Source organism: Lytechinus pictus, chromosome 6 (genome assembly GCF_037042905.1).
Source record: "Lytechinus pictus isolate F3 Inbred chromosome 6, Lp3.0, whole genome shotgun sequence".
NCBI classification, from domain to species: domain Eukaryota; kingdom Metazoa; phylum Echinodermata; class Echinoidea; order Temnopleuroida; family Toxopneustidae; genus Lytechinus; species Lytechinus pictus.
The window spans coordinates 26,912,633-26,939,362 of NC_087250.1; the positions used below are offsets into that span (position 1 = coordinate 26,912,633).

A 26,730-nucleotide genomic window follows, 5' to 3' on the forward strand; every position below is an offset into this window, starting at 1 on the left:
CTTCAAAACATTATGGTACAGATGGATTTCCACAGAGTAGAGATTGATTGGAATCAATCGTAACTATTTGTAAGACGGGGCCCTTGGAAGCGTACCTTTTCTAGGAGAGCGGAAGCATCATCATGGTTTCTACAGTACTGTGCGTATGCTTCATGAAGACTACGGGAATGATCCATGAAAATTTTACCTGCAAAGACAACAGCAGAGAAAAATCAGGATTTATTCATAATTCATGAATTTTGGCAACGAGATCGTAGTCTAATTTATTTTTATTTTGTACTATATATCATGTCCTGTGTTGAGCTTTACTTTGTAATCTATTGTGTATCTTAATTTTGTGATCAGTACAGACATGGTCTGTAGCAGAATAATACTCGTTATTGAAAGGGCTACCCTGTATAACGTAGACGGAATAAATAAATAAATAAAGAAATAAATAAATAAAGAAAAATATAAAAACAAATAAAAAATTTAAATAATAATATAAATATGCAACACCTGTACATGTCTTCAAACAAATGCTTTATTATCCTAGCTAAAGCACAGACCCTGATTGGGCACTCGAGCATTCAATGAATTCTTACTGGATACGAGCTTACTGGGCCTGGGGGGAGAGTGGTAAATGCCAAACGACATGAGTTCTATTACATGTACATCCGTACACAAAGTGAATAGGGTTTTACTTAAAATGGTCTTGTCATTAATGTAATTTTAATCTAAGAACTTTCACTAAACTTAAACCCTAGAAAATACTTAATCTTCAACACACTTTTGCATCAAGGATGGGGAGAGGAAAGGTCTATGCATTAACCTCACAAACAAAATGATATTCTTGACACCAACATCAAATGAAACAATCTTTTCTGCTGTAGCTTCAATCTCGTAAAGAAAGCCTTCTGGATTTCTATAACCTGCTCTGACCATCACAAAGAAAGCAGCAAGAATCATCAATATCAATACATTGAAAAGACCATGACATCACTGACTTACCAAAGAGCTGATCCTCAACAGATGTTTGTGGCATAGCTTCAATCTTGAAAAAGAAGCTTTCTGGATTTCTATAAACTGCTCCGACCATCACAAAGGACAGTGTAAGAGTCATCAATATCAATACATTGGCAAGACCATGACATCACTGACTTACTGTTGCTCCTTAGCTTTGGAATTCTTGACCAATCCAACTTCGTGATTGTAACAACCTAAAGACCCATCTTTTCCAGCAACTTTGTGAATAATGTGTGATATATTGGGGAGCTGGTGCCTATGAATGTTGTTTTACAGATAAACGGAGCTGTTCATCATCATGATATCTGTCACTGACATACCGAAGAGCTGATCCTCAACAGGTTATTGTGGCGCAGCTTCAATCTTCTTGAGGAAGCTTTTTGGATTTCTTTAACGTGCTCCGACCATCAAAAAGGGTGCAGTAAGAGTCATAAATATCAATACGTTGACAAGATTATGACATCAATGACTTACCAAAGAGCTGATCCTCAATAGGTTTTTGTGCCGTTGCTTCAATCTCCTTCAGGAAGCTCTCTGCAACCTCTATGACCTGCTCCATGTTACCAAATAGAACATCCAACTCCAGACCTTTTGCCTGTTTGAGGAGAAAATAAAGCAAATAATGTACAGGGACTGTAACATGAAGCATAGCATTCATCGTAGTAGAATGAATGTACAATTAATTACATTAACCACAAAGAAACAATTAATCGTAACGATCAAGTGTGAGATCAATCACCAACCTTTGTGTTATGAAACCTAGAAGCTTCCTAAACTCATCTAAATATTTCTCACTCCTAAAGGGCAATATCCTGCAATAATGTAACATAGAATTTTTTATATATTTCAGCTTTAATTTTGTACTTAAAGGAGAATGAAACCCTTGAAACCAGCTGAATCCATATCAAAGAGAAAAATCATAGAAACATATTGTTGAAAGTTTGAGGAAGATTGAATGAATAAGAAAGTTATGAGCATTTGAATATTGAGATCACTAATGCCATGTAGTTCCTCCTATTGGCAATGCGACCAAGATCTGTGATGTCACACACGTACAACTCCCTCATTACTTTAGTACGTATTTCACTTATATTCTCCCTTTATAGAGTCTATCACAAGGTGAGGTGTTCTCTTTATGAGAGGACAAGTACAGAGGTTTCACAACATTATATCATTGATGAATCGTTTGTCATATGATTTAATAGAATGAGCAAAAAGATGTTTTGGGGTATATTTTCAGTGTCCAAAAGGGGAGAGTTGTTCATCTGTGACATCATAGATCTTGGTCGTATTGCCAATGGGAGGATCTCCATAGCATTAATGATCTCGACATTCAAATGCTCATAACTCTTCTATTGCTAGTCCTATTTTACTCAAATTTTTGTTGATCTTATTCTTTGATTTTTCTGCTTTCACGAAAGCTAACTTGCTCCAAGAGTTTCATTCTCCTTTAACATCAGAATGAGCTTTACTGTACTACCAATGGGTAGTCTTCAACCAGCATTTTCCTGTTGATTTTAGCTGTATGCAACAAACTCTTTAAGAATATATCGTTCAAAATATGTGAGTCTACACACAAAGTCTATTTTGTAAATTGCTTTACATTATTATCATTTTATTTACTTTATATTGTTCCTTCTTGTCAATGAGTAATTTCTCCATAACTTGGAAAACTGTAAATTTTCTTGAGTGAAATAAATTATTTGAATTGAAAGTCTAATTCCTCACAATAATGAATAATAAACTACAGTATGTATAAATACTCTAAAAACAATGGCATACATACATGTACATGCAGAAATTCTTGTGATATTATTAGTATCCTAATGACTCAACAATGTTGAATCCCATTCACTTTAAATATCTTTTAATCAAATAACTTCTGCTTCTGCCAAAAAAAAAAAAAAAAATCTTCTGAGATATCAACGCACTGAGCAGCACAAGGGAAATGACGTTGATTGAAGGATTGCCTTGACAAAATCTTCAAAAGTGGACAAATAAAACATCTTGGTTAGAGGAAACTTTTAAGAATTGGGTATAAGATCATCCCTAACATGATATCAGCAATTCATGGTTACTTCACCTATGAGCACCAACCAACTATTTAACTTAAGATAAACATGAATTTCTTTTTCTTTCACAAAAATTTACTTTGATAATGTTCCCGATCTTCTTATGAGTATGTGTGCCAAAAAGCTCATAAAAATTTGAAAGAAATATATGATTTCCTTTAAAAATACCTCGGCCATTCATTTTAAAATTGCACACAAAATGTTGCCCCAAGTCTGCGCACCCATTCACTTTACCCATGATTCAGGGATTTTGATGAGAAAAGCTGCATTTAGAGGTTGTCACATGAAATGCCCAAAGTCACAGTTTTTAATGAATATATCTGTCTATGTATTGCAGTAGTAAAGTCTGTGGTCTTTACGTATCTATTTTTCTAGAATCGCGCAGATACGCGTGTGCACAGACGAGGGGGACTGCGCAGACTTGGGGGAACTTACCATACGTGTATATCATAAGCATGGTCATTAAAAGGTTAGAAATGTTAATAGTGCAATCGCTACAATACTAACACAATAAAACAAACATCACTTGGAGAATACGATTATATAAAGTAAAAAATCACAGCAAACAAGCAGATAAGATTTAAAAACCAAACCAAATGAGAGAAAACAAAAACATGATGCATCTACAGGCATGTTCAAAGTCAATTCATGCAATCCAAGTAATTGATGTTTAAATATGAACAGTGAAAGCTTTTTTAGTACTACATGTATCTGTGTACAAAGACCATAAATCGGACCAACTGCAGATTAACAATTTTTATGCAGAAGCAATACATACTTGAGATAAGATTAATAATGTTAGTCCAAAGTACTGAGTTTTTCCAAGGGCAATGTATGTGGAGCTGTAGTATGCATACATGTCAGATCAGCATGCATTCAAAGTGCAGTATGTATGCATAAATAATGCTAAGTTTAATAAAGCAAACAGGCTAAAAATATAAGGTTTATAGTGAAAAGTGTAAAGGTTAATTATGTGTAAGTCATAGGTCTAGCACAAAAAAAACACAAGGTTTTTTTGTACAAACTTTAAATTCTCACAGATATTGCTTTATAAAAAATGTTTGATTCAGTATATCAGGTTTTAAGGAAAAGTTTCGGGGAAGCGTTTTATAATAAAGAATAGTATTTTTGTATTAAAAGTCTTAAGGTTCATTCAGATACGTTGCAACAAAGCCTGACAGCATTTTTTTAGCATTCAGATAAAGTGAGAAAAATCACACTAATTTGTTAACCCGTTGCCAACTGGAACCGGTTGATACCTGTGCAAAGTCTATGGGAATTACGGAATTCAGAAGTCAACGGATTATATGCACCATACAGCATAAAGGTGTATAATATGAAGTCATGGCGTCATTATGATTCCAATATAATGTTGATAGTTTAACACAACTTAGGACACATTAACTGGCAGGTACTCGCTTTTGTTTTGAAAAATAATATTCAGCATTTACTGCTTGATACATACATGTACTGTACATGTACTGTAGTTATATGCAATGCATATGGTAACTGCAGGCCATCTTTACTAAATGTTTGTAATATTTGTAAGGAAATCTATGTCTTTCATGCCTTGCATACAGGTATCACCTCAGCTCTGCATTCAATTATTGAATATAATCATAGCTCCTACTCATTAGTCCAATCTTTTGCACAGTTTTTGTTAAACTTCAAATGCAGAATAAAGTCAATTAGTTAGTGCATGTTCAAAATCCAATATAAGTGCTTGTTAGTGTTAGTTCAGTATATAGCATCCTGTTAAAATATGGGACACAATTCTGACCGCTTTCTTCTTCTCTCCGCTCCGTTCCAATTCTTCCAATTCTTCTTCGGCATGCGCTATCAAAATCTCACTGATAATCATCTGGTTAAAAGCAAAACAATGGGAGGGAGTAATACACTGGTGACTGGGGAGAATGGTGAGGGTATCTAATGCAGTATGCTCAGAACTATATCAGGACTTTGACATTTTGACAGAAATATTGAAATATGCTGTGTTTAAAGTATTAACAAAATTGTTGAGTTTTGGCAGAACATGCTTGACATTTCTAAATTCATGTCAAAATGTGAGTTGTGTTTAAATTTCATGAACATGGCTTTACTGCAATGAAATTCAAAGCAGTAGCAATGTGTAAGCATTTCATGAAATCCTGAAATTTTGCACACTAAGTAGCCATTTAACCTAACAGAAATTGTATCAAAATATTCTACAAAGCATACAGGTACATTTTAAATTCTCAAAGTTTATAATTGGAAATAGAATTTAATATATATGCAAAACTTAAAAGAACTGTCAAAAGTGCCATGTTTGACTTTGCATGCTTGCTCTTTGTTCAGTTGCTTTTTGGGAGGGGGGGGGGTCAAATTACTAGACTTTTGAACTTCCTCGATTGGTTGGGCATGCTTTGAATGACTTCATTATAAGAATTGTTCTTAATAAACCAGAAATGAGAAAATAGTGTCACAATCAAATTTAATTCACAAAGTAAATATTATCAGAAGTTGTATACTTTGGAATAGCAACACTTTTTTTTTTGGGGGGGGGGGGGGTAATGGACATTTCATATTGCTAATACTTGTACAAAGCACTTTCATTGATTTCAAAAGCATTGTAAACAATATAATTTCACAATTAGTCATGATAATATGGCATTATAGTTGTTCATTCTCAGCACACTACACATAAAGGCATACATGTAGGGACTATTACATATAAAGCAGTATAAAACAAAATAACATGCTTTAGCATATCCATGTATATACGTACACTTAACAAAACTGAATAACATGCGAACAGTGATGTAAAACTGCAACAATAAACATAGAAAATCACTTTTATTTTCATTCTAACATATTCTGCTTTATGGCATTTCACTATCCAACTATATGTTTATATATAAATATGAATAGGGGAATCTCACCATGCAGAGTATATATAATATAAATATATTTAAATTGATGTATAAAACTGCTGCGTTTATACACAATAAATAAAATCACAATTTTTCATGCAACTACATGTATATCCAAAAAGGTAACAAAACAAAGTCATGCCACAATAAAATGACTAATAATTACACACATTAACTCAATGTAATAGTGCTTTCTTTTCCCCTCTCTCTGCCTCTCTTTCCCTCTCATCCCTGACTATCTCTAACCCTTTCTGAGGCCCGAATTCACAAAGGTGGTTTCAAAACCAACGGTTGAGTCCATGGTTTATGCAGATTTCCTGTATAAATTACGCTTATTTTACAGCGTATATTAAAAAATGTCCAATGCTGATGCGCGCATTTGTCACAGTGCGCCAAATTGATGCCTGTTGCCGAGGTTATGCACGCTATTTTATTAATGAGTCCACTGTTATGAATTAATAGTCCACTTTTCAAACAGTGGACTCGTGAATAAAATAGCGTATCTAACCATGGTAACAGGCGTCAATTTGGCGCATTGTGACAAAAGCGCGCATCAGCATTCGACATTTCTTATACACACGCCCGATACGCGCTAAATTAAGCGTAATTTAAACAGGAAATCTGCATAAACCATGGATTCAACCGTGGGTTTTCAAAGCCACCTTTGTGAATTCGGGCCATTATGTCTCCCTATAAATCTTTTGCTCTCAATGTCAATCTTATTTCAGTCTTTGGTTCTCTCTATCTCTCTATAATCTTCTGTCTTTATTTTTCTGTTATTATTTTGCATCATTTCATTTTTCTCTAGCATTCCAAACCCCCCTGAATTGGAAATTCCCCCCCCCCCCCTCTTATCATTATCTCTCTCTTCCTCTCCTATATGTCTTTTAATTTTTCGCTCTCAATGTAAATCTATCTCTCTTTCTTTATTTTTCCCCTTTATAATCTTCTGTTTTATTTTCTTTCTGTCTCTAGTTCGCATCATTTCATTTTCTCTTTCAAGTTCAACCCCCCCCCTTGTCTCTCTCTCTCTCTGTACATCTATCCTACCTCCCCCCCTCCCCTTCACACTCTCTCTCTGTCTTACCTGATTTTCTTGTAAGACAGTCATAAATCCTTCCTGACATAGTTTGATATCCCTCACATAATCATCCTCCGTCTTCAGTAATTCCTTCACCACCTTCTCTCTGAAATCGGCCGGTGTCATTTTTGGCGCTGGAGGCGGCTCGGGCATCAGCTCTGAAAGTTGATCTAAAAAAACAAGTAGGAAGACTAAGTAAACTCACTGGCCCGTATATTTTAGGAACTGCTTGGAAGTTTCATTGGACAGTAGAGTTTGCCCATCTTAGGCTTGAGTGAACTCTGAACTTTAACCCTCGTTTTCCCATTATTTTTTGAAGCTCTGATTGATACCTCGGTCACAAAAGTAGACTCACTGGCCAATATACAAATAGCGATGGTGCGAGATTTCGCATGAGGTGAAATAGAGCCTCGTTGAATAGAGCGTCTCTTTCTTTAGAAAATAGCATTACATTTCACCACTTTCTACCTTTCATCCTTTTTTCCTCTTGGTCCTAACTTCTTTTTTTTTTTGGGGGGGGGGAGGGGGTGCATGGCCTCCGTAATCTGTTCACCAGTGTTCTATACCTTGTAAAGATTGGACTTGCTTCTCTTTTTCCAAAATGTCTAGTTCTTCATCAGCTATCTGTTGCTGTAGTTCAGCTTTGTCCTTCTCCACAGTAACAAATGCACACTCTCTTACTAGATTGGATTTCTGAAGTCGCTGGGTCTGTACGAACAAAAGAAACCAATAAAGTATCAATGCCTTAAGGCGACGGCACACCTTACGATTGGCCTGCGACCCAATTTCAGTATAAAAATTTAGTAGAATTTGATGCTAATATTGAGACTTGGAATATCTTACTGTGTAATGTTCTAAATCATCGTACGAATACCTATATTCAAATCTGTGACTATGCTATCATCCTTTTTAGAATAAAAGCAAATTTAATATCTAGTCGTAATGACGTCATAGCAGTCGTACGATTGCCTACGATTTGAAACTACTAAAATAAAGGCTTGTAATCTTTCAAAATAGTAATATCAGTATTCTTTCAATTAATTTCAACCTCAAATAAAATGTTCCATTCACATTTTCAGAAAATGAGCAAAATGCGATTTGTTCCAAAATCAGATCGCGAACAGTCGTAAGGTGTGCGGTGGCCTTTAATAACATGTATTAAATTCTAGAACTGATTATAAGGAGCATTGTGGCCCAGTGGATTAGTCTTCGAACTTTGAGACAGAGGGTTGTAGGTTTGAATTTCAGCCATATTTTCATTTGAGCAAGAAATTGATCCATATTGTGATACTCTCAACCCAGGGGTAGAAGTATATTGCGCTATATGAATGGTCATATTATCAATGTTATTATCATTATTATTAATATACTGAACATGGGAAAATCCTTATCAGTTGCAAAGCTCCAAACATAAAAAACAGAAATGAATAAATATTAATTTGGAAAGCACCATAAAAGTTAAAATGAATTGTATTTCTAAGGGAGAGTTGCAAGAAAATACTTGCGATCAAATTGCAAATTTTCTATTGCAATTTGACAAGTGAATCAGATTACATTCCTTGTTTCAAGAAGCATATAAAGAATCAATTGTAAATTCACAACTACTGTCAAGACTTATGATTGATTTAGGAACAGAATGGAGACTTGCAACTGATCACAAGTTTCTTGCAATGCCCCATAAGGCACTTTTATACAAATACAAAGTACATTCAATAGCACTTTAAAGAACATAATAGTGATTTTCGTACACAAGAAACGTACCTCGATCTCTTCTTTGAGTTGTGATATCTTGCTCTGTAAATTGGCAACAGCCTCGGCAGGGTGCCCCTCCCCATTCACTATGGTGAAACGAAAAACGCAAAGAAGTGTCTCAAAAACCTTTATCAAATTGCAAAGAAATTTTCTTCAGATTTCCAGTAAAAAAGATGGTTGAATGTATAAAGTGGATACTTACAACAAATAATAATATTCAACTTGAAAACCGGTCTGAACATTCCACTCAGGGGCGGATCCAGGATTTTCAAAAAGGGGGGCACATTTTTTCAGAGGAAAAATTTGACAAGCAAAAAAATTTTCAAAAAATCAAAAGCTTGGCAAATGCACTACACTGCAAACAGGTTTGAAAGGCAGATTTTTCATTTATGCAGTTTCACTTGATTGGACGATGTTTTGAGTTTGCCTTTTCTTTTGATTGAAGCCCACAATTAAAAGGCCTGAAAAAATAGTGTTTTCCAAAAAAGTTTGTGAATTCTGCTTTCTTCCTTAATTCTGTTTATTTTGTTCTATTGTTTTTTATATCCTGGAAAACTTTTAATTTATACCACATTCATACCCAAAGCTGCTAGCATTGTCAAAAAATCACATTCTTTACAATTTCTTTTTCAACTATTTTCAAGCCTAAAATCCTATTGTTCTTAAAAATTTTGAAAAACATACAAAACAAAACTCATCATCCAAACAAGTTTTAGAAATCCTACTTAGTGCCACTACACTTAAAAATTCCCTACTTAACATACCGTATTCATGATCCGTTTACTGAATATTATTCTTAAAAGTTTGATAAAAAACACACAAAACTAAAAACTGATTAAACGGTTCTTAAAGAGGTCTGAGACTAGGGGTGTAGCAAGAAAATATCTGCAATCAATTGCAAATATTCTGTTGCAATTTTACAACTGATAAATCAACGTTAGCTGTAGCAAATCAGATTAAACTTCTTCTTTCAAGGAGAAGATTAGCAGTCAATCACTAATTTGAAATTAACTGCAAGAGATATGATTGATTTAGGGACCAAAAATTGACTTGCAATTGATCACAAGTTTCTTGTAACACCCGATAGGTCTAAATCTTACCCGCTTCTGACGTGCCTTCTTGGTCTGTCTTCATACCTGGTCCTAGTCTCGGAGGGACAGGTCTACCAGGCGGGACTCGCTTCTTTGCTGGAACACAGAATAATTTCAAGAAGGGTCAATTATACAATGCACTAATCTATTCTGTGTCAAACAGGAGCAAGGATTTCAGTAACCTATAAGGTAGAGTTGTCGGTGAAAAAATGCTCACTAGTTGAAAGTGTTGAACACACGTAAAGTTTTATCCAAAACAGATTTGATTGAAGCATAATCCAAATAGTCTCAAATTCATGTACGTACGTGTATAACCATCAATAGCATGTAGCACTACATGTAGAAATAGAATGGATGAGTGTACATGTAATGCACATAGTAGCTAGAAGAGATTATATGCCTGAGTAATCTAAAGATTGTAGATGAGTGCAGTGAGGCAGATGAACTTTAGACCAAGACCCCAGTAGCACAAACGGTTTACAATGGATTGCAGATATGAAAGAACATTTCTGATTGGTTCCTGGTTAGTTTATGAACATATTACACATGCCACAGTGATCATGATTGGCCATTATCATTTAGTGATTGATATAGCCTTTGTGTAACCTGGACCCTGCTTTATAAAAACTCCTTATCACTAATAATGATTATACATGTACGTGATAAGCTTCTCAAATTATTCACTTTGATAGGCTATGAGTCAAATTATCATAACAAAATTCAGAATGTGTCACTGATAAAATTTTTAGCAAACAAGATTTGAAAAGTAGACTTGATCTTAACTTATACCATGCCCTTGGTGGCATATCCACATTTGTTATTTGAGTAACAAACATATCTTTTTTAGGCCTAACCTGGCTTGAAATATTTTATTCAAACAGAAATGTTTGAATTAGTCACAAGGAAGAAAAAAAAAAGGTTAAAAAAAAATCTTACTTCATGAGAATATGTCATAGATAAGCCCTGTCAATCGATATGAAAGGGGTTAATATAAAATGACATTTATCCAATCAACCACCACTATGGAAATCAAGCAACATCAACTTTAACCTGAGAGTTCGTTCAAAATATTTTCTAGATATAACATGCAGTTGTGCTAAGAATTAAGTGCATCCCACCAGAAAATGAGCATATATGAAATACAAAAGTTCAAGTTCTACCATCTTTTAGATATTTAATTGAGAAGTCAGGTGATTACATTCTATAAAGTTTGTTTTTCAAGGCTTGCCGGACATTGTTTGTAGTGTTGTTGTCTACGTTCAACACTCGGAATGAAGGAGTGTATTTTCTGGTGGGCACACGTTTTTGTACTAACTTTATTTGTACATTTATCGCTTTCTTACAAATACATTCTATGTGCTTCTGTTAATACAAGGGACATTGTTGTACAAATTCCCAGAAGAAAATAATTATGACATCAATGGATTTCCATATAGTTGGGATTTTATTCCTCCCTGAACATGTGAAATTACCATTGTTTATTCATTATATGGTTCACTTGTTGATATAAGTAGGGGAAGGCGGGGTAAGTTGAGCATAGGGGCAAGTTGAGCCACCACCCCCAGGCCAATAATGAATGAGTCAGACATTATGGTGGTGTCATGTATTGATGACCCATTACATAACCCTTCACCCACCACATTGTTTTCAACTTTGAAACAAAAAGTACTTTTTTAGAGGGAAAAATACAAATTTCAGCCAAAAAAGTAAAAAAGGGTGTGAAATAGATAAGTGTTTTTTACACACACACGTCTTTACATATAAAAAGACATAAGAACAACATTGTCAGTCCAGGTATGGATCTTCATTCTTGTCACAATCTTTTACATGGTGGATGCATAAGAAATGTGTGGATGCGAAATTATCGCATTAAGTTCGGACTGGGGTAAGTTGAGCCAGCCAACATGGGGCAAGTTGAGCCATGGTAATTCTTATGGTAATGTAAATAAAAAAACAATCAAACCTTAAAAAGCCATCGATATGCAGGCAGAAAAGAGCAAATTCACATGACAGTTCTTTTACTTTTAGAGAATGTTAGTATTTATAGAGAATTAGCAAGTGAAAAGACTTTAAATAAAAAATTGACATGCTGGTTCTTCCCGCATACATTTTGTACATAGTTTTTGTGGCTCAACTTACCCTAGAAGGTGGCACAACTTACCCCACAGATGGGGCAAGTTGTGCCACTTGACATCGTTTTTTTTTCAAAGGTCACAACGACTTTCAGTGTGGGGGTAGAAAGTTATATATAGGTGAAAAATATTTCCCAAGAATCAAATTTAAAGGCAAGGTACTTATTTCTACAATATTATTAGTAATATCAATTCTATCATGCAAAATGCAAAAAGTGTCACAACTTACCCCGCCTTACCCTACATAGTAGGATAATTGTTTAAATTCTTATTGTGTATAAACTCCTATTTGTCTCAAGAACCATTTATTTCATTTCATGATGTGTTATACCCATGTCAACCAATATAAAATGTTTGTATATATGTGAATTATGGAAATAATCTGAAACTGAATCGCAACTCTTTATAAGACTGAGCCCAGGCTACTGCAACACAAAGGTGTATTGCGATTAATTGCATGATTGATTTTCGTGAATGTACACATCGTAGTTAATGTGATCAATCATACAGAAATGTTCTACGCTAAGGTGTGTGTTATGGGCCCCATTTTACAAAGAGTTACGATTGATCCAATCAATCTCAACTGTATGGAAATCCAACCATACCATATTTTTTTCTACAGGAGATTTGCACAATGTCCTTACTAAACAAAGAGAATCACAATGAAAATGTTTTCAAGAGAATGATGAAGGTGTGTACATACATCATTTCTGGAAAATATTTTGAACAAACATGCAGTTTAAATGTTGACATTGCTGGCCGCCCATAGTTGTGTGTGATCAGATCAATCACAACTCTTTGTAATATGGGTTCCTGGGCCCCATCTTACAAAGAATTACTATTGATCCAATCAATCGCAACTATGGACGGCCTGCAACATCAACATGTATCATGCATGTTTGTTCAAAATATTTTCTTACTATGATGTATATTCATGCATTCATTGTTTTCTTGAAAATTTACTGTGCTTCTCTTTGTTTACAAAGGATATTGTGCCAATCTCCTATAGAAAAAATTATGACACTGATGGATTTCCATAGCGTTACGAATGATTGGATCAATCAAATCTCTTTGTAAGACGGGTTCCTGGTGTGACAGTTCATTCACTATTCATATTGATATTTACCTGGCATTGCTGGCCTAGCTGGAGCTGGTCTACTGGGTTTTGACTGAGAGGGCGCTGTCTCCTCTACCCCTCCTATTCCCAGAAGATCACCTACTGCAGCCTGGCCAGACGGACCTTTACTCGTAGAGGAATGTTGCTGAAGAACTGCACAAAGGTGAAGATAATAACAGATCACTTTACGAGACACTGATAATAATAATATTTTGACCGCAAGGTGGATGACAGTAATAATATTTTTTGTTTTACACACAACTAATACAAAGAAATATATTGGTAACAGATTTTTACTTAAACTACATGTAGCACATCAATGATGTGGTGCCCATGCGGCATCGTGCAACGAAATTTGAAACAATTTTTAAATTTCAGCCCAGTTGATACTGTAGTGAATTATATTGGTGACATAAGGTGAGGAACAGAATTGAAATTGAAGAAATGACAGAGAAGAAGCAATTTTTGTGATTTATGAATAAATTCCGTTTAAATCAGCATAACTAGTCAAAATTTCTAAATTCTGTGTAGTACCATGGTGAACCTCATGTAGCTCTACCAGATGGAAGCAAAAGAAAAATCGAAATTGGTTAACAAATAAAGGAGAAACATTTTTTTTGTGAAATTTGAAAAATATACATAAATTAGCATATTTAATGAGTTTCAAAATTCTGTATAGAAGTTTCGGATCCCCCACCTAGTGCTATCATATAAAGCAAAAAGATTTGAAATCAGACTTGAAATAACAAAGAAGAAAGCATTTTGAAATTGTGGACGATCGACAGACGCCATAAGCTCATCTGGCCCTTTGGGCCGGATGAGCTAAAAACAAAAGGATTCAAATCTTGAGTGATTAGAATGTGGGCTCTGAGAGGAAATTTACATAACTGATAACACAAACATGTTAACACCAACAACGCAACATCCAAATACAATGTCTTTATCACAAAGATATTAACACCAAGAACTGAACCTGAATGATAACACAAAGGTCTTAGCACCAAGATATAAATCAAAGAAATTCCCCTAACTGATGAAAACAAAAACTTAAAACCAGATGCCCAACACCAAGACCTCAATACCAAGCTATTAGAACCAGGATTTTACCCTGACAGATAACACAAAGATCTTAACACCAACAACCAAACACCAATTCCTTTACATCAAGATATCAACACCAAGAACTTACCTTGACTGATAACACCAAGATCTTGATCCAAGAGAGAAGCACCTCTGGTGACAGGAGGTGGTGGAACAGGTGCTGATTGACCCGAGACCTCTGCCTCGTCCGTCTCCCACTTTGACGTATCAAATATCTGCTGAATACTGGCCTCAAAGTTTGCTAGCTCAGGGTTAGCAGCACGCTGGGTGTCAGATAGGAGGTCGAGGTCTGGCTTGGGAGGAAGAGCAGGTTTCTGGGACGGGGGCGGAGGAGGTATGACAGCCTCGATGCTCTCCACACTGGATCTGGATTTAGGCCGCGGGCGGGGCACAGCGCTCCGAGGATCAAACTTCTGCGGCTTGGGGGGAGCCATCGGACGCTTGCCAGGTGATGGTGGAGGAGGAAGCTTAAAGGAGGTGGAGGTAGGAGGGGTCTCCTGAGGGATGCTGAGAGGAGAGTTGATGGTGAAGTTGATCCCTTGGGCAAAGGCATCATCAGACATGTCTGATGGGATGCTATCATCTCGGGGAAGGGTAGCATTTGGAACACTTTGTAATGGATCAAATGAATTTGCAAAGGCATTGTCCACCTCTCCTGGAGGAGTAACAGCAGAAAATGGGTTGGAAGATTGGGGCTTGCTGGGTTGCATCTCTGTTTGCTGCTCCTCAACAGCTGCTGCAAATGGGTTAGGGGACGGTTGGCGCGGAGGAACAGGCGGTCTGAAATCATCCTGATCAAAGGATAAAGGAACATTGTTGACAGCCTCCAACTCACTGCTGAAGGCTGCATTGAAGTTGGATGTCATTTCCTGGCTGCCTTCCTGGATAACCTTGTCAAGGTCTGAGTTGACTTGGGATAGTGTCAGAAGTCCTGAACCAGCACTATTATTCGGCAAACTCCCTTCCAGCATCGCACGATCCAAGTCCTGATTGACCTGGGATATCGTCAAGAGCTCTGGATCTTGGACCACCGGCTCTGAGCCTCCAGACATAGCAGCGGTGGAGTGAATGGCGGCACTGGCATCTATGCTGCTTGATGATGAACCTCTATTCACTGGACGCTGCACACTCCTGATCTGCTTAGAGCTAGTGGGATTGAACGGCCTTGCGGCAAGGATGTCAAACTTTGAAAGACTATCAAGGGATTCTTGTTTGGTCATTGTAGGTTTGGGCTCTGACGATAGATTGCTGGCATCGATAGGAGCCATTGGCATCATTACAGGAGACATCGGTTTGTCAACAGGACTCATGTCAAGAAGGGAATTTCCCCTGTTAGGTTGAGGAGGTGGAGCAGGAGTTGAGCTTTGGGTTTCCGCGGTCATAGGAGCAACAGTTGCGGTGTTGGCTGTACTCTTCCCGGCAAAGGACACCGGCTTGAAGGTGCTGCCACCCGGTTTGAAAGCATGTGGAAGTGTAGGATTATGGGATCCTGGTTTTGAGGGTGCGAGGGGAGGATCGGTACCTCCACCCAGGGGATCAAAGAACAACAAATCATCCAATCCACCACCGGAACTTGGTTTAGGATTATCAGGTTGAGCTGATGTATTCTGTGTATCCAGGGTCCCAAGCTGGTCAAGTAAAAACAAATCATTGGCATTCTTATCCGAAGGTCCTCCTTTAGGAGCATTTGGAGCTGTGCCTTTCTTTGATGGTTTCACCCCCGGTGGTTGGGGAGCAGGTCTCTTAAAAGATGGAGTCCTAGGTTTCTCTAATAATTGCACATAAGCGATTGGGATGAAACCAACCTTACCGGCGGGATTCTTAGCTTCGTACCACTCATTGTCCGGTTTACTCATAATGGTGATGATATCACCTTGTTTGGCCGAGACGTCGTGTTCTGTTTCAGGGTTGAAGTCATACAGGACTTTCCCTCGTCTACCTTTAACAGGAGCGACACCTTTATCCTGTCCAACATCAAGTAATTGAGGTTTAACAACAGCTACTTCACCCTGTGTTGATGACAAGGAAAGCACTGGGTTACCCGATGCTTTACCTTGCTTCAGAGAAACATTCTTTGACTTTGCCTCTGGAGGAACATACCCAGCAGGAATATCCACAAGGATCTCAACAAATTCTGCAGGAAACAGTCCAATGTTCCCGTCAAGCTCTCCTTCTAACCAGTTCTCATCCACTCTTACTCTGAGATATATAGTCTCACCGTCCATGAAGCTAAGTTCGCAGTCTCTCTCTGCACTGAACGGAAACAATGTCTTTGCATGTGGCCTTTCTCCCGTTGCGCCCACTGTAGTACTGGTCCCTTGGAATGCTTTATCTAACACATCAAAGTTTAAATCAGAACCCTGGGTTGTTCCATCAGTCCTTGGCCCGTTTAATGAGTTTGTATCGAGTGGTTGCACACATATTGCTGGTAATACACCTGATTTGCCATTGATTCTTCCATTCAACCAATCATCATCAACCTTCCCTGTAATAGTGATGATGTCACCGATCATGAAGGTCAGTTCTTCACTGAGTTGTCCTGTAACATTCTGAGTGGCTCTTGCCTCGTATTCTGACAACAGGATAGGAAGGGAGGAAATATATCAGTTGTACAGTATACATGTATCATTGCTAACATATACATATATATCTATTTTATACTGACATAGTTTTGCACAATTTTTTTTTACCTGAATCTCTTCCAAAACCAATCTCAACTTGTTATTGGTCTCGATTTGTATAGCTTCCAGTACATAGAGTTACAAATTTTAATGTATGATAAAGTAAAACTTGTTCAAGTGACAGGTCTTTTAATAGGCAATAATAATACACTGTCCCACATGTGCTAATCTCTGTTGGCAATATCCAGTTTAAGAAAACTTCATTATTCATGAGTTCAGTTTGAGTATTAAAACTAACTAAACCTTCATATATGACGATACAGTCAAATCAACACTGATGTCTTTCTCATGAAAGAATTGCTTTCTGCAACAAAATGAGTTTAGTTATAAGAGATGTCTTTCATATTTCTCCCTTAAAGGACAAATCCACCCTGACAAAAAATTATTTGAATAAAGAGAGAAAAATCCAACAAGCATAACACTGAAAATTTCGTCAAAATTGGATGTAAAATAAGAAAGGTATGACATTTTAAATTTCGCTTAATTTCACAAAACAGTTACATGTATATGCACATCCTGGTCGCTATGCAAATGAGGCGACTGATGACGTCATCTACTCACTATTTCTTTTGTATTTTATTATGAGATTATAATTTTCTCCTCATTGTCAAGTGAAACAATGATTAAAGCCTCCCTGAACATGTGGAATTAGCATTGTTTAATACCATATGGTTCAGTAAAGTCAGTCTCTATGGTCAAATCTGTAAAAAAAATGAAATATTGTATAATTCAAACAATAAAAAACAAAAGAAATGGTGAGTGATGGACATCATTGACTGACTCATTTGCATGTTGCTGAGTTGTGCATATCACTGTTTTGTGAAAATAAGCGAAACTTCAAAGTGCCATAACTTTCTTATTTTACATCAGATTTTGATGAAATTTTCAGTGTTATGCTAGTTTGATCTTTCTCTACTTATTCAAATCAAAATTTTGCGGGGGTGGACTTGACCTTTAATGAAAAGCAATTTGATGAGAGGAGATAGACGTACCTTGTATTGCTGGTTGGTTAGTGTGAGAGATGTCCTTACTCACGTAACTGACTGGAAATATCCCTGATCTACCACCTAATGATCCTTCCAACCAATGCTCATCTATCTGATGTGAAACACTTATTACCTCACCTATACAAAAAAAAAATCATTGCATTATCACTATGGCCCGAATTCACATAGGTGATTTTGAAAACCCGCGGTTGAGTCCATGATTTATGCAGATTTCCTGTATAAAGTACATGTACGCTTATTTTACCGCGTACATTAAAAAATTCCAATGCTGATGCGCGCTTTTGTCAGTGCGCCAAATTGATGCCTGATGCCGTGGTTATCCACGCTACTTTATTCACGAGTCCACTGTTTGAATTAATGAGTCCACTCTTCAAACAGTTGACTCATGAATAAAATAGCGTATCCAACCATGGTAACAGGCGTCAATTTGGCGCACTGTGACAAAAGCGTGCATCAGCATTGGACACTTGTTATACACGCGCCCGATACGCGCTAAAGTAAGCGTAATTTATACAGGAACTCTGCATAAACCAAGGATTCAACCGTGGGTTTTCAAAACCACCTTTGTGAATTCAGACCTATGTGGGGGCGTTGTGGTCTAGTGGTTAGGACTCTCGTTTCTCGATCTGAGGTTTGTGGGTTTGAATCCCAGCCATGGCGTGCTTTCCTTCAGCAACAATTAACCCACTTTGTGCTGCACTCAACCCAGGTGAGGTGAATGGATACCAGGCAGGATTAATTCCTTGAAATGGACTGAGCGCTGAAAGGCTGCTTGAGCTAAAGCCGGGGTAATAATAATAGTAACAATGCACCTCAGAATAGATTATTTCTCAATGGATGGCTCAATATGAATGCCAATTATTATTATTATCACTATTATTATCATTATTACACATGTATGCTAAAAACTGGCAACATTGCGAAAATCTAATCATTAATAAATGAAAAATCACCAATTTTCAATCATCAATCATCATTCAAAGCCTTTTGACAAGTCCTCATGACTTGGTTTTATTCCTTGGTTAAGACTAACAGTACATGTACATGTAGTCTGCCGAAGCGACACCGATATATACAAGTATACGTATATCGGTGTCGACTCGGCAGACCCAGTACCCAATAGGGTTTACATTGTTCAGACTATGCCTCATGAAATTTCATGGCAACGCAAGATAGTGTAATATTGAGATTTATAACCCTCCCCCATAATCAAGCAAAAATAATATTTCTACTAATTAATTTCACCTGTTTTGAAGCAGAGATCGCCCTCTGTGCTGCTCTCATAATCCTGTACTGCTGTGACTTGATATGAAGTGGATTTCTTCTCTGATACTGCACATATAAATATAAATGAACAAAAAATAAAAGCAAGTCCTTTAAAATAAGAATCAATAGCAGGGTGCTACATAACTTTTTAGATGAACTTGGCCTGTTGGGCAAGTAAATGTGTAAATAGTTGGAATATACTTGCCTGAAAATCTATTTCATTTGCCCAAAAAAATCCTTGAAAAAAGTTTTACTTCTTCAAAAGAAAATATTATGGTCCTAGAAACCATTGACCTTTTTTTCTCTTTTGACATGAACTGATGTACCTTGTTCTTGCAAAAAAAATTTACTTTTTTTTCTCTTTTGACATGAACTGATGTACCTTGTTCTTGCATTTCTTTTTAAAAAGTGATTTCATCTTGCCCGCCATGACCAAATTTAGGGTCGGTATATCATATTGACCCTAATTTTGGTAATTCTACTGTGAGAATTTTGCTTGCCCAATTCGGGCAAGTAGTTTTGGTCTTTACTTCAAAACACTTGCCCGACTATAACTTTTACTTGCCCCGGGCAAGTGCTTATGTAACACCCTGAATAGTATTCATTTTTGTAGAGCCATTTTAACTTTGAATGCTAACAGTGCTTTAATTATAAAAGTTGTTTACTTTTCACTCTACCTGCATAAGAATGAAAATTAGGTGACTCTTTTTAATAGAGCTATATGATCTCGGTTATGATCTCGGTTATGATCTCGGTTATGATCTCGGTTATGATCTCGGTTATGATCTCCGTCTTGATGAAGCCAAGATCCATGGTGATAAAACCAATTCAGGTCATTTTAAACGATAGATTGAATCTCTCCAGATCAAAATCAATATACAATTAATATACATATACAGAAATGACAATTAACATGTTATATATTAAATTAAAAAACAGAAATCACAAAAAAGTATATAAACAAGTGGAATGCCTCTGGCAGTCTCGCCTGCATTACGCAATTTAATATAGCAGCAGTGCTAACTTTGAAAATTACTATAAAATAATCATTCACAAAAACATCATTCATATAATGACATAATACCACGTTCATTGACCATAAATGACATTTGAACGGAGACTTAAGACTGTCAACTACACCCATGTCCACATTTCATTCACTCTATCCAAAGTTTCAAAGTTATGATGGCACTTCAACAATTACCCCAACATGGCCTAAGTTTATTGACCTTAACTGACCTTTGACTTGGTTTTGTGACCTGAAACTCACAGGGGATATTCAGTGGTACTTGATTAACCTAATGTCCAAGTTTCATGAACTAAATCCATAAATTATCAAAGTTATGATGGTAATTCAACAAATACCCCCAACTTGGCCAAAGTTCATTGACCCTAAATTACCTTTGACCTTGGTCATGTGACCTGAAACTCAGGCAGGATGTTCACTAATACTTGATTAACCTTATGTCCAAGTTTCATGGACTAGATCCATAAATTTTCAAAGTTATGATAGTAATTCAACAAATACCCTCAACTTGACCAAAGTTCATTGACCCTAAATGACCTTTGACCTTGGTCACGTGACCTGAAACTCGAGCAGGATGTTCACTAATACTTGATTAACATTATGCCTAAGTTTCATGAACTAGGTCCATATACTTTTTAAGTTATGATGTCATTTCAAAAACTTAACCTTAGGTTAAGATTTGATGTTGACGCCGCCGCCGGCGCCGCCGTCGGAAAAGCGGCGCCTATAGTCTTGCTCTGCTATGCAGGCGAGACAAAAACCAGAAAAATATTTGTACGGTGTAAATCCTAGTAAATTAAAATAAAATAATGATTATATCATTGAATCAAAAAGTAAAAAGGGTCTTATGTACACACAACAGTGACAACACCACCACCCACCCACCCCCACCCCCCCCCATAAAAAGAAAAACATCTTCCTTACGGCCCTTTACGGGGAGTCTTAAAGGTGTGTCATGACAAAGAATCTTCAGATTTTCACAACCTACTGGATAAGCTTAACTTAGCAATGAATTGACATTTCTCAGGGCCCCATTTTTAGTTTCCAAGGATCTTTTGACAATTTCTTTTTTTTGGAGGGGAGGGGCAAAATTGCCCCCAGCCCATGTAGTTTTCCCCCAGCCCGTGTAGTTTTCCCCCTGGACTGCAAATAGCAAATTTGAAAGGGTGGGGGAGGGAAGATAATAATTTTCATAATGTACATGTATACCAATATCAATAATATGTAAATTCAATTGGAATTTCTAAAAATATATCAGGGGCGTTGATACCATGTGCCCCCATCTTGAGATAATGACAATCCAGGATTTTGAAATACATGAAGAGTTGGGGGGGGGGGGGCAATAGCAAATTTGAAAATGGAGGGGGCAAAGATGACAATTTTTGTAATGAGTACCAAAATTGACATCTAAATTCCATGGGCAATTCTCAAAATATATATAGGCGGCATGCACCACTTGTGCCTCCGCCAAAGACTGCCACTAAATATTGACAGTAATTTAAGATGATGATGATGATGATGATAATGATGGTGGTGGTGATGATGATGATGGTGATGACGATGGTGGTGGTGATGACGATGATGGTGGTGATGACGATGATGATGATGATGATGATGATGGTGGTGGTGATGATGGTGATGATGATGGTGCTGATGATGATGACAATGATGATACTGATGATGAGGTTATGATGATAAAACTCACCGTTTGAGCTTGCTTCATCAACAGGCTTGACAAAGTTAGCAGGGAAGGTACCAGTCTTTCCATTACATGTCCCAGCTATCCAGTTCTCATTGATTCTCGACGTAATATCAACCTCATCTCCCGCTTTCAACGCCAACTCTCCGGGCTCCGTCGTCTCAAAATCAAAGATGGCCACCACTCGCGAGCCCACCTCCATGATGGTCGCTATGGCACCTACAACAAAATAAAGAGAATAAAGGTTTTATATAGGGGTATCCTGGTCTAGTGGTTATGACTCATCTTGGATCTGAGGGACGTGGGTTCTATTCCAACCCATGGTGTGTTTTCCTTCAGCAAGAAATTTATCCACATTGTGTTGCACTGAACACAGGCGAGGTGAATGGGTACCTGATAGAAATTTATTTCTTCAAATGCAGAGTGTGTATCTAGACAGCTGCTCTAGTAAAATAAAAATGAGGATAATTATACTGCATTACTGCAAAGCACCGAGAGATTTCTGATAAAGAAAGTGTTATTGTTAAGCACAATATGAGCAAAAAAATATTATTGTTATTATGTATATAAACTATACTCAAAGTGAATCATTCTGGTTTGATCATAACCATTTGAAGGACAATGTAAACTAAGAGAGTGCATGTCCTATAATAAACTGTGTCCCTGACATTCCCCTGACGATAATAAATTAATAAAGATTATCTAGACCCTAATGTAGGATTAGTGTTTACAGTGCAATATAGCCAAGGCAAGGGGGAAGTTCTCCCCTCTCCCACAAAAACAAAAGAGCACAAATAGCCCTGTATCCCCCAACAAAAATAATACACAAATAAATAAATAAATACATATATAAACATGTAAATAAATAAAACAAATGTAAAAATGACGATAATGATGTTTAAGCAAATACATTGTGAGAAAAAAATCAAGAAAATGAATAAAAAAATAATAATGTAAATGTTTACTATTATTTGATAGAGAGTTATACCCCTTTTATAAACCCAATTATGCGGCTAATAGCAGCATAATTTGGTCGTAAAATCGGAGGAGGACCAGAGTTATCCGCATTATTTTGATGCTGCAATTATCCGCATAATAGCGGCATCGGGACCAGATTTTGAATTTATGAACGCATTTTCAAATAATGCGGATAATTGCCATGGTGCGGTCATAAGGTCACCCTTTTCCAACACAACCGCATCGGAGGGCGCGTGTGCAGTTGTCATGACGATTATCCGCCTTTTTCAGGACGGGCGCTCGTAAAAATAGTGCGGATTATTTTCGGAGTTTGTGAACGCAATTCTTATTGAATTATCCGCATTACTATTAGGCGGCTAATTGGAGGATGGGTTTATGAAAGGGGTATTAGAGGAAAGTTTTGACAAGGAATTATTTTTTCAACTAAAAAGACATGCTGACTTCAACTCGATCCTGCTTAGAAACCTTTATTAAACATGAAAGTGACAATTAGAATCAGATGACACTTGGCTATCACATGTCTTATAAACACACAGGAAATTGTAATCAAGCAATTAACTTGGATTAACACTCAACCTTACATAGCATACTGTATAATATAATCAATGAAATGTGAAATAATCATATACATGTACAGTAAATACATACTGTACATGTAGGTATTTAAGTTCATATTAGAATGTTCCTGTGTGATATGATTGCAAATAAGCATGATCTCTATGTGTACTCAGTAATTCAATACTGCTCTAGTGCTAATCCAATTTGGAAACCTACCAGATACAAACATGTAGCCTATGTAGCACTTGATCACATATAGCCAATTTATAATTCGTTTGTGGTAGCCTAAATGTATTCCTAACAAAATTATTGCTCTCATTACCACTACACAATATACTTGTTCATCATTCATTTTCTATTCGTCCTATTTATGATTATCACCTCAGGTTTTCACATATAATAGGCCTGTACAAGTATGTCGAAATAGAATGTGATTAATTTCGAGATGTCGTCATTTTCACGTCACCAACACTCCCTTCACCCTTGCCATCTACACACAGTTCATATGTATTCACTCTTCTCTTTAGCTCACCCACCCCTCCCTCCCTCCCTCCCTCACCAACCCTAACCACTGTCCCTCCTTCCATCCCTCCCTCTCTCCCATCTTTCACTTACTACCTCCCTTACCCACCCCACCCTCGCTCCCTCCACTCACCCACCCCTCCCTCCCTCCCTCACAACCCTAACCACTGTCCCTTCATCCCTCCCTCGCTCCCATCTCTCACTTACTACCTCCCTTTAATACCCACCCCACCCTCGCTCCCTCCTCTCACCCACCCCTCCCTCCCTCCCTCACCAACCCTCACAACTGTCCCTTCATCCCTCCCTCGCTCCCATCTCTCACTTACTACCTCCCTTTAATACCCACCCCACCCTCGCTCCCTCCTCTCACCCACCCCTCCCTCCCTCCCTCACCAACCCTCACAACTGTCCCTTCATCCCTCCCTCGCTCCCATCTCTCACTTACTACCTCCCTTTAATACCCACCCCACCCTCGCTCCCTCCTCTCACCCACCCCTCCCTCCCTCCCTCACCAACCCTCACAACTGTCCCTTCATCCCTCCCTCGCTCCCATCTCTCACTTACTACCTCCCTTTAATACCCACCCCACCCTCGCTCCCTCCTCTCACCCACCCCTCCCTCCCTCCCTCACCAACCCTCACAACTGTCCCTTCATCCCTCCCTCGCTCCCATCTCTCACTTACTACCTCCCTTTAATACCCACCCCACCCTCGCTCCCTCCTCTCACCCACCCCTCCCTCCCTCCCTCACCAACCCTAACCACTGTCCCTTCATCCCTCCCTCGCTCCCATCTCTCACTTACTACCTCCCTTTAATACCCACCCCACCCTCGCTCCCTCCTCTCACCCACCCCTCCCTCCCTCCCTCACCAACCCTCACAACTGTCCCTTCATCCCTCCCTCGCTCCCATCTCTCACTTACTACCTCCCTTTAATACCCACCCCATCCTCGCTCCCTCCTCTCACCCACCCCTCCCTCCCTCCCTCCCTCACCAACCCTAACCACTGTCCCTTCATCCCTCCCTCGCTCCCATCTCTCACTTACTACCTCCCTTTAATACCCACCCCACCCTCGCTCCCTCCTCTCACCCACCCCTCCCTCCCTCCCTCACCAACCCTCACAACTGTCCCTTCATCCCTCCCTCGCTCCCATCTCTCACTTACTTCCTCCCTTACCCACCCCACCCTCGCTCCCTCCTCTCACCCACCCCTCCCTCCCTCCCTCACCAACCCTCACAACTGTCCCTTCATCCCTCCCTCGCTCCCATCTCTCACCCTCCCCTCCCTTCATCCCTCCCTCCCTCCTTCCCTCACCCACCAACCCACCCACCCCTCCATTCCACCTTCCCTCACCCACCCCTCCCTCCTCACACCCTCCCCCCCCTTCATCCCTCACCCACCCCTCCCTCCATCCCTTCCTCCATTCCTCCCTCCCTTGCCCACCCCACCCACCCCTCCCTCCATCACTCCCTCACCTACCCTTACCACTGTCCCTCCTTCCATCCCTCCCTCCCTCAATCACTCCCTCACCCAGCCTCTATCCCTCCATCCCTCCCTCTCTCCCTATCCATCCCTCCCTCTATCACAATATATGCATGCAGGATATTAGTCTTTATTGATTAGTTGAGCCCCTGAATGAGATTAGATCCAACGATCATCCCTCACTGCTTTAATATACAACCCAGCTACAGTGAATCATCTCTCACTATAATGTCCTCCAAGGGGTTGTTCAGATGCACAGATCATCCCTCATAAAAATGTATCTTGTCCTCAAAGGGTTGTTCACATGAACAGGTCAACCCTCCTGATTATGTATCTTTTCCTCAAGTGGTTGTTCACATGAACAGATTAACCCTTTCTATGATATATCCGAGTTCAAAGGGGTCATTCACATTTGACCATCAATTATGATAAATTGATAATGTATTCAGTCATCAGAGGGGTTGTTCACATACATGTACATATAATTCCTTTCACCCTTTGTATGATAATGTATCTTTTGTTCACACGGGTTGTTCACATAGAGTAGATCATCCATTATAAAGATCCAGACCAGAGCTAAAAGTGACATTGACAAATGTGAAAAGGCTACATAGTACAGCAATGTTTTAAAGTTGCATATTCACTCCTTGACAGCTGAGTACTTTGCCTCAATAAAATGACGTCACACTGCATCAGGAGGGTTGTGATTCCATGGACCTACTGTGATTCCAATGCTTTGTAGAAATCTAAAGGATTACAAATTATTTCCAAATTATGAAGTGGATTTTTTCGTCATTTTACAGAGGAAAAAGGGCACCGACAATTAGGCTACATTCAGCGCTCAAATGGATGGAAACCCGAAACGTCACTTATTCATTATTTTTATCATTGTTATTTGCACTGTACTAATTACTAATCATACCTTTATGAAACATATGTACACGTTCATCGTTATCAAACCAATCATCGAAATCATCATCAGTATCAATTCATCACTATACGTACAAGATATTAACAACTATTTTGCATTATTTTCTAATTCATTTATCATGGAAATGTCTCTCTTTTTTTGTAAAAGGTATAAATGTACAATTGAACTGGGAAGTTTCATTTCATACTAAACTGGTTTCACTGTATTACAGTACATCAAGCCATAGCATTCATCAGTACACACGTGCAGTGGATGAAGCCCCTATAAGCTCCATGGCTATCTCTACATGCTCACCATAAATGTATATTGATTGATTCATT

The 26,730-nt window shown here is 38.2% G+C and overlaps 1 protein-coding gene across 4 annotated transcripts in view; it reads right to left on the reverse strand.

The window, feature by feature from the left end:
- Nucleotides 1-22,156, reverse strand: part of LOC129263635 (dynamin-binding protein-like) — a 53,808-nt gene extending 31,652 nt beyond the window's left edge. For 3 of the 4 annotated variants that reach the window (XM_064101298.1, XM_064101296.1, XM_064101299.1), the window contains exons 1-12: nucleotides 21,947-22,156; nucleotides 19,194-19,280; nucleotides 17,934-18,065; nucleotides 14,349-16,832; nucleotides 13,169-13,312; nucleotides 9,920-10,006; nucleotides 8,829-8,905; nucleotides 7,634-7,775; nucleotides 7,074-7,237; nucleotides 4,858-4,938; nucleotides 1,480-1,600; nucleotides 96-187 (exon numbers count right to left, since the gene is read on the reverse strand). In XM_064101298.1, coding sequence (XP_063957368.1) covers nucleotides 96-187; nucleotides 1,480-1,600; nucleotides 4,858-4,938; nucleotides 7,074-7,237; nucleotides 7,634-7,775; nucleotides 8,829-8,905; nucleotides 9,920-10,006; nucleotides 13,169-13,312; nucleotides 14,349-16,832; nucleotides 17,934-18,065; nucleotides 19,194-19,280; nucleotides 21,947-22,142 — 3,807 coding nt within the window. In that variant the 5' untranslated portion in view covers nucleotides 22,143-22,156. The remainder of the gene's footprint in view (nucleotides 1-95; nucleotides 188-1,479; nucleotides 1,601-4,857; nucleotides 4,939-7,073; nucleotides 7,238-7,633; nucleotides 7,776-8,828; nucleotides 8,906-9,919; nucleotides 10,007-13,168; nucleotides 13,313-14,348; nucleotides 16,833-17,933; nucleotides 18,066-19,193; nucleotides 19,281-21,946) is intronic. The other variant, XM_064101297.1, reaches the window with a different exon arrangement.
- Between the last annotated feature and the right edge of the window lie 4,574 nt (nucleotides 22,157-26,730).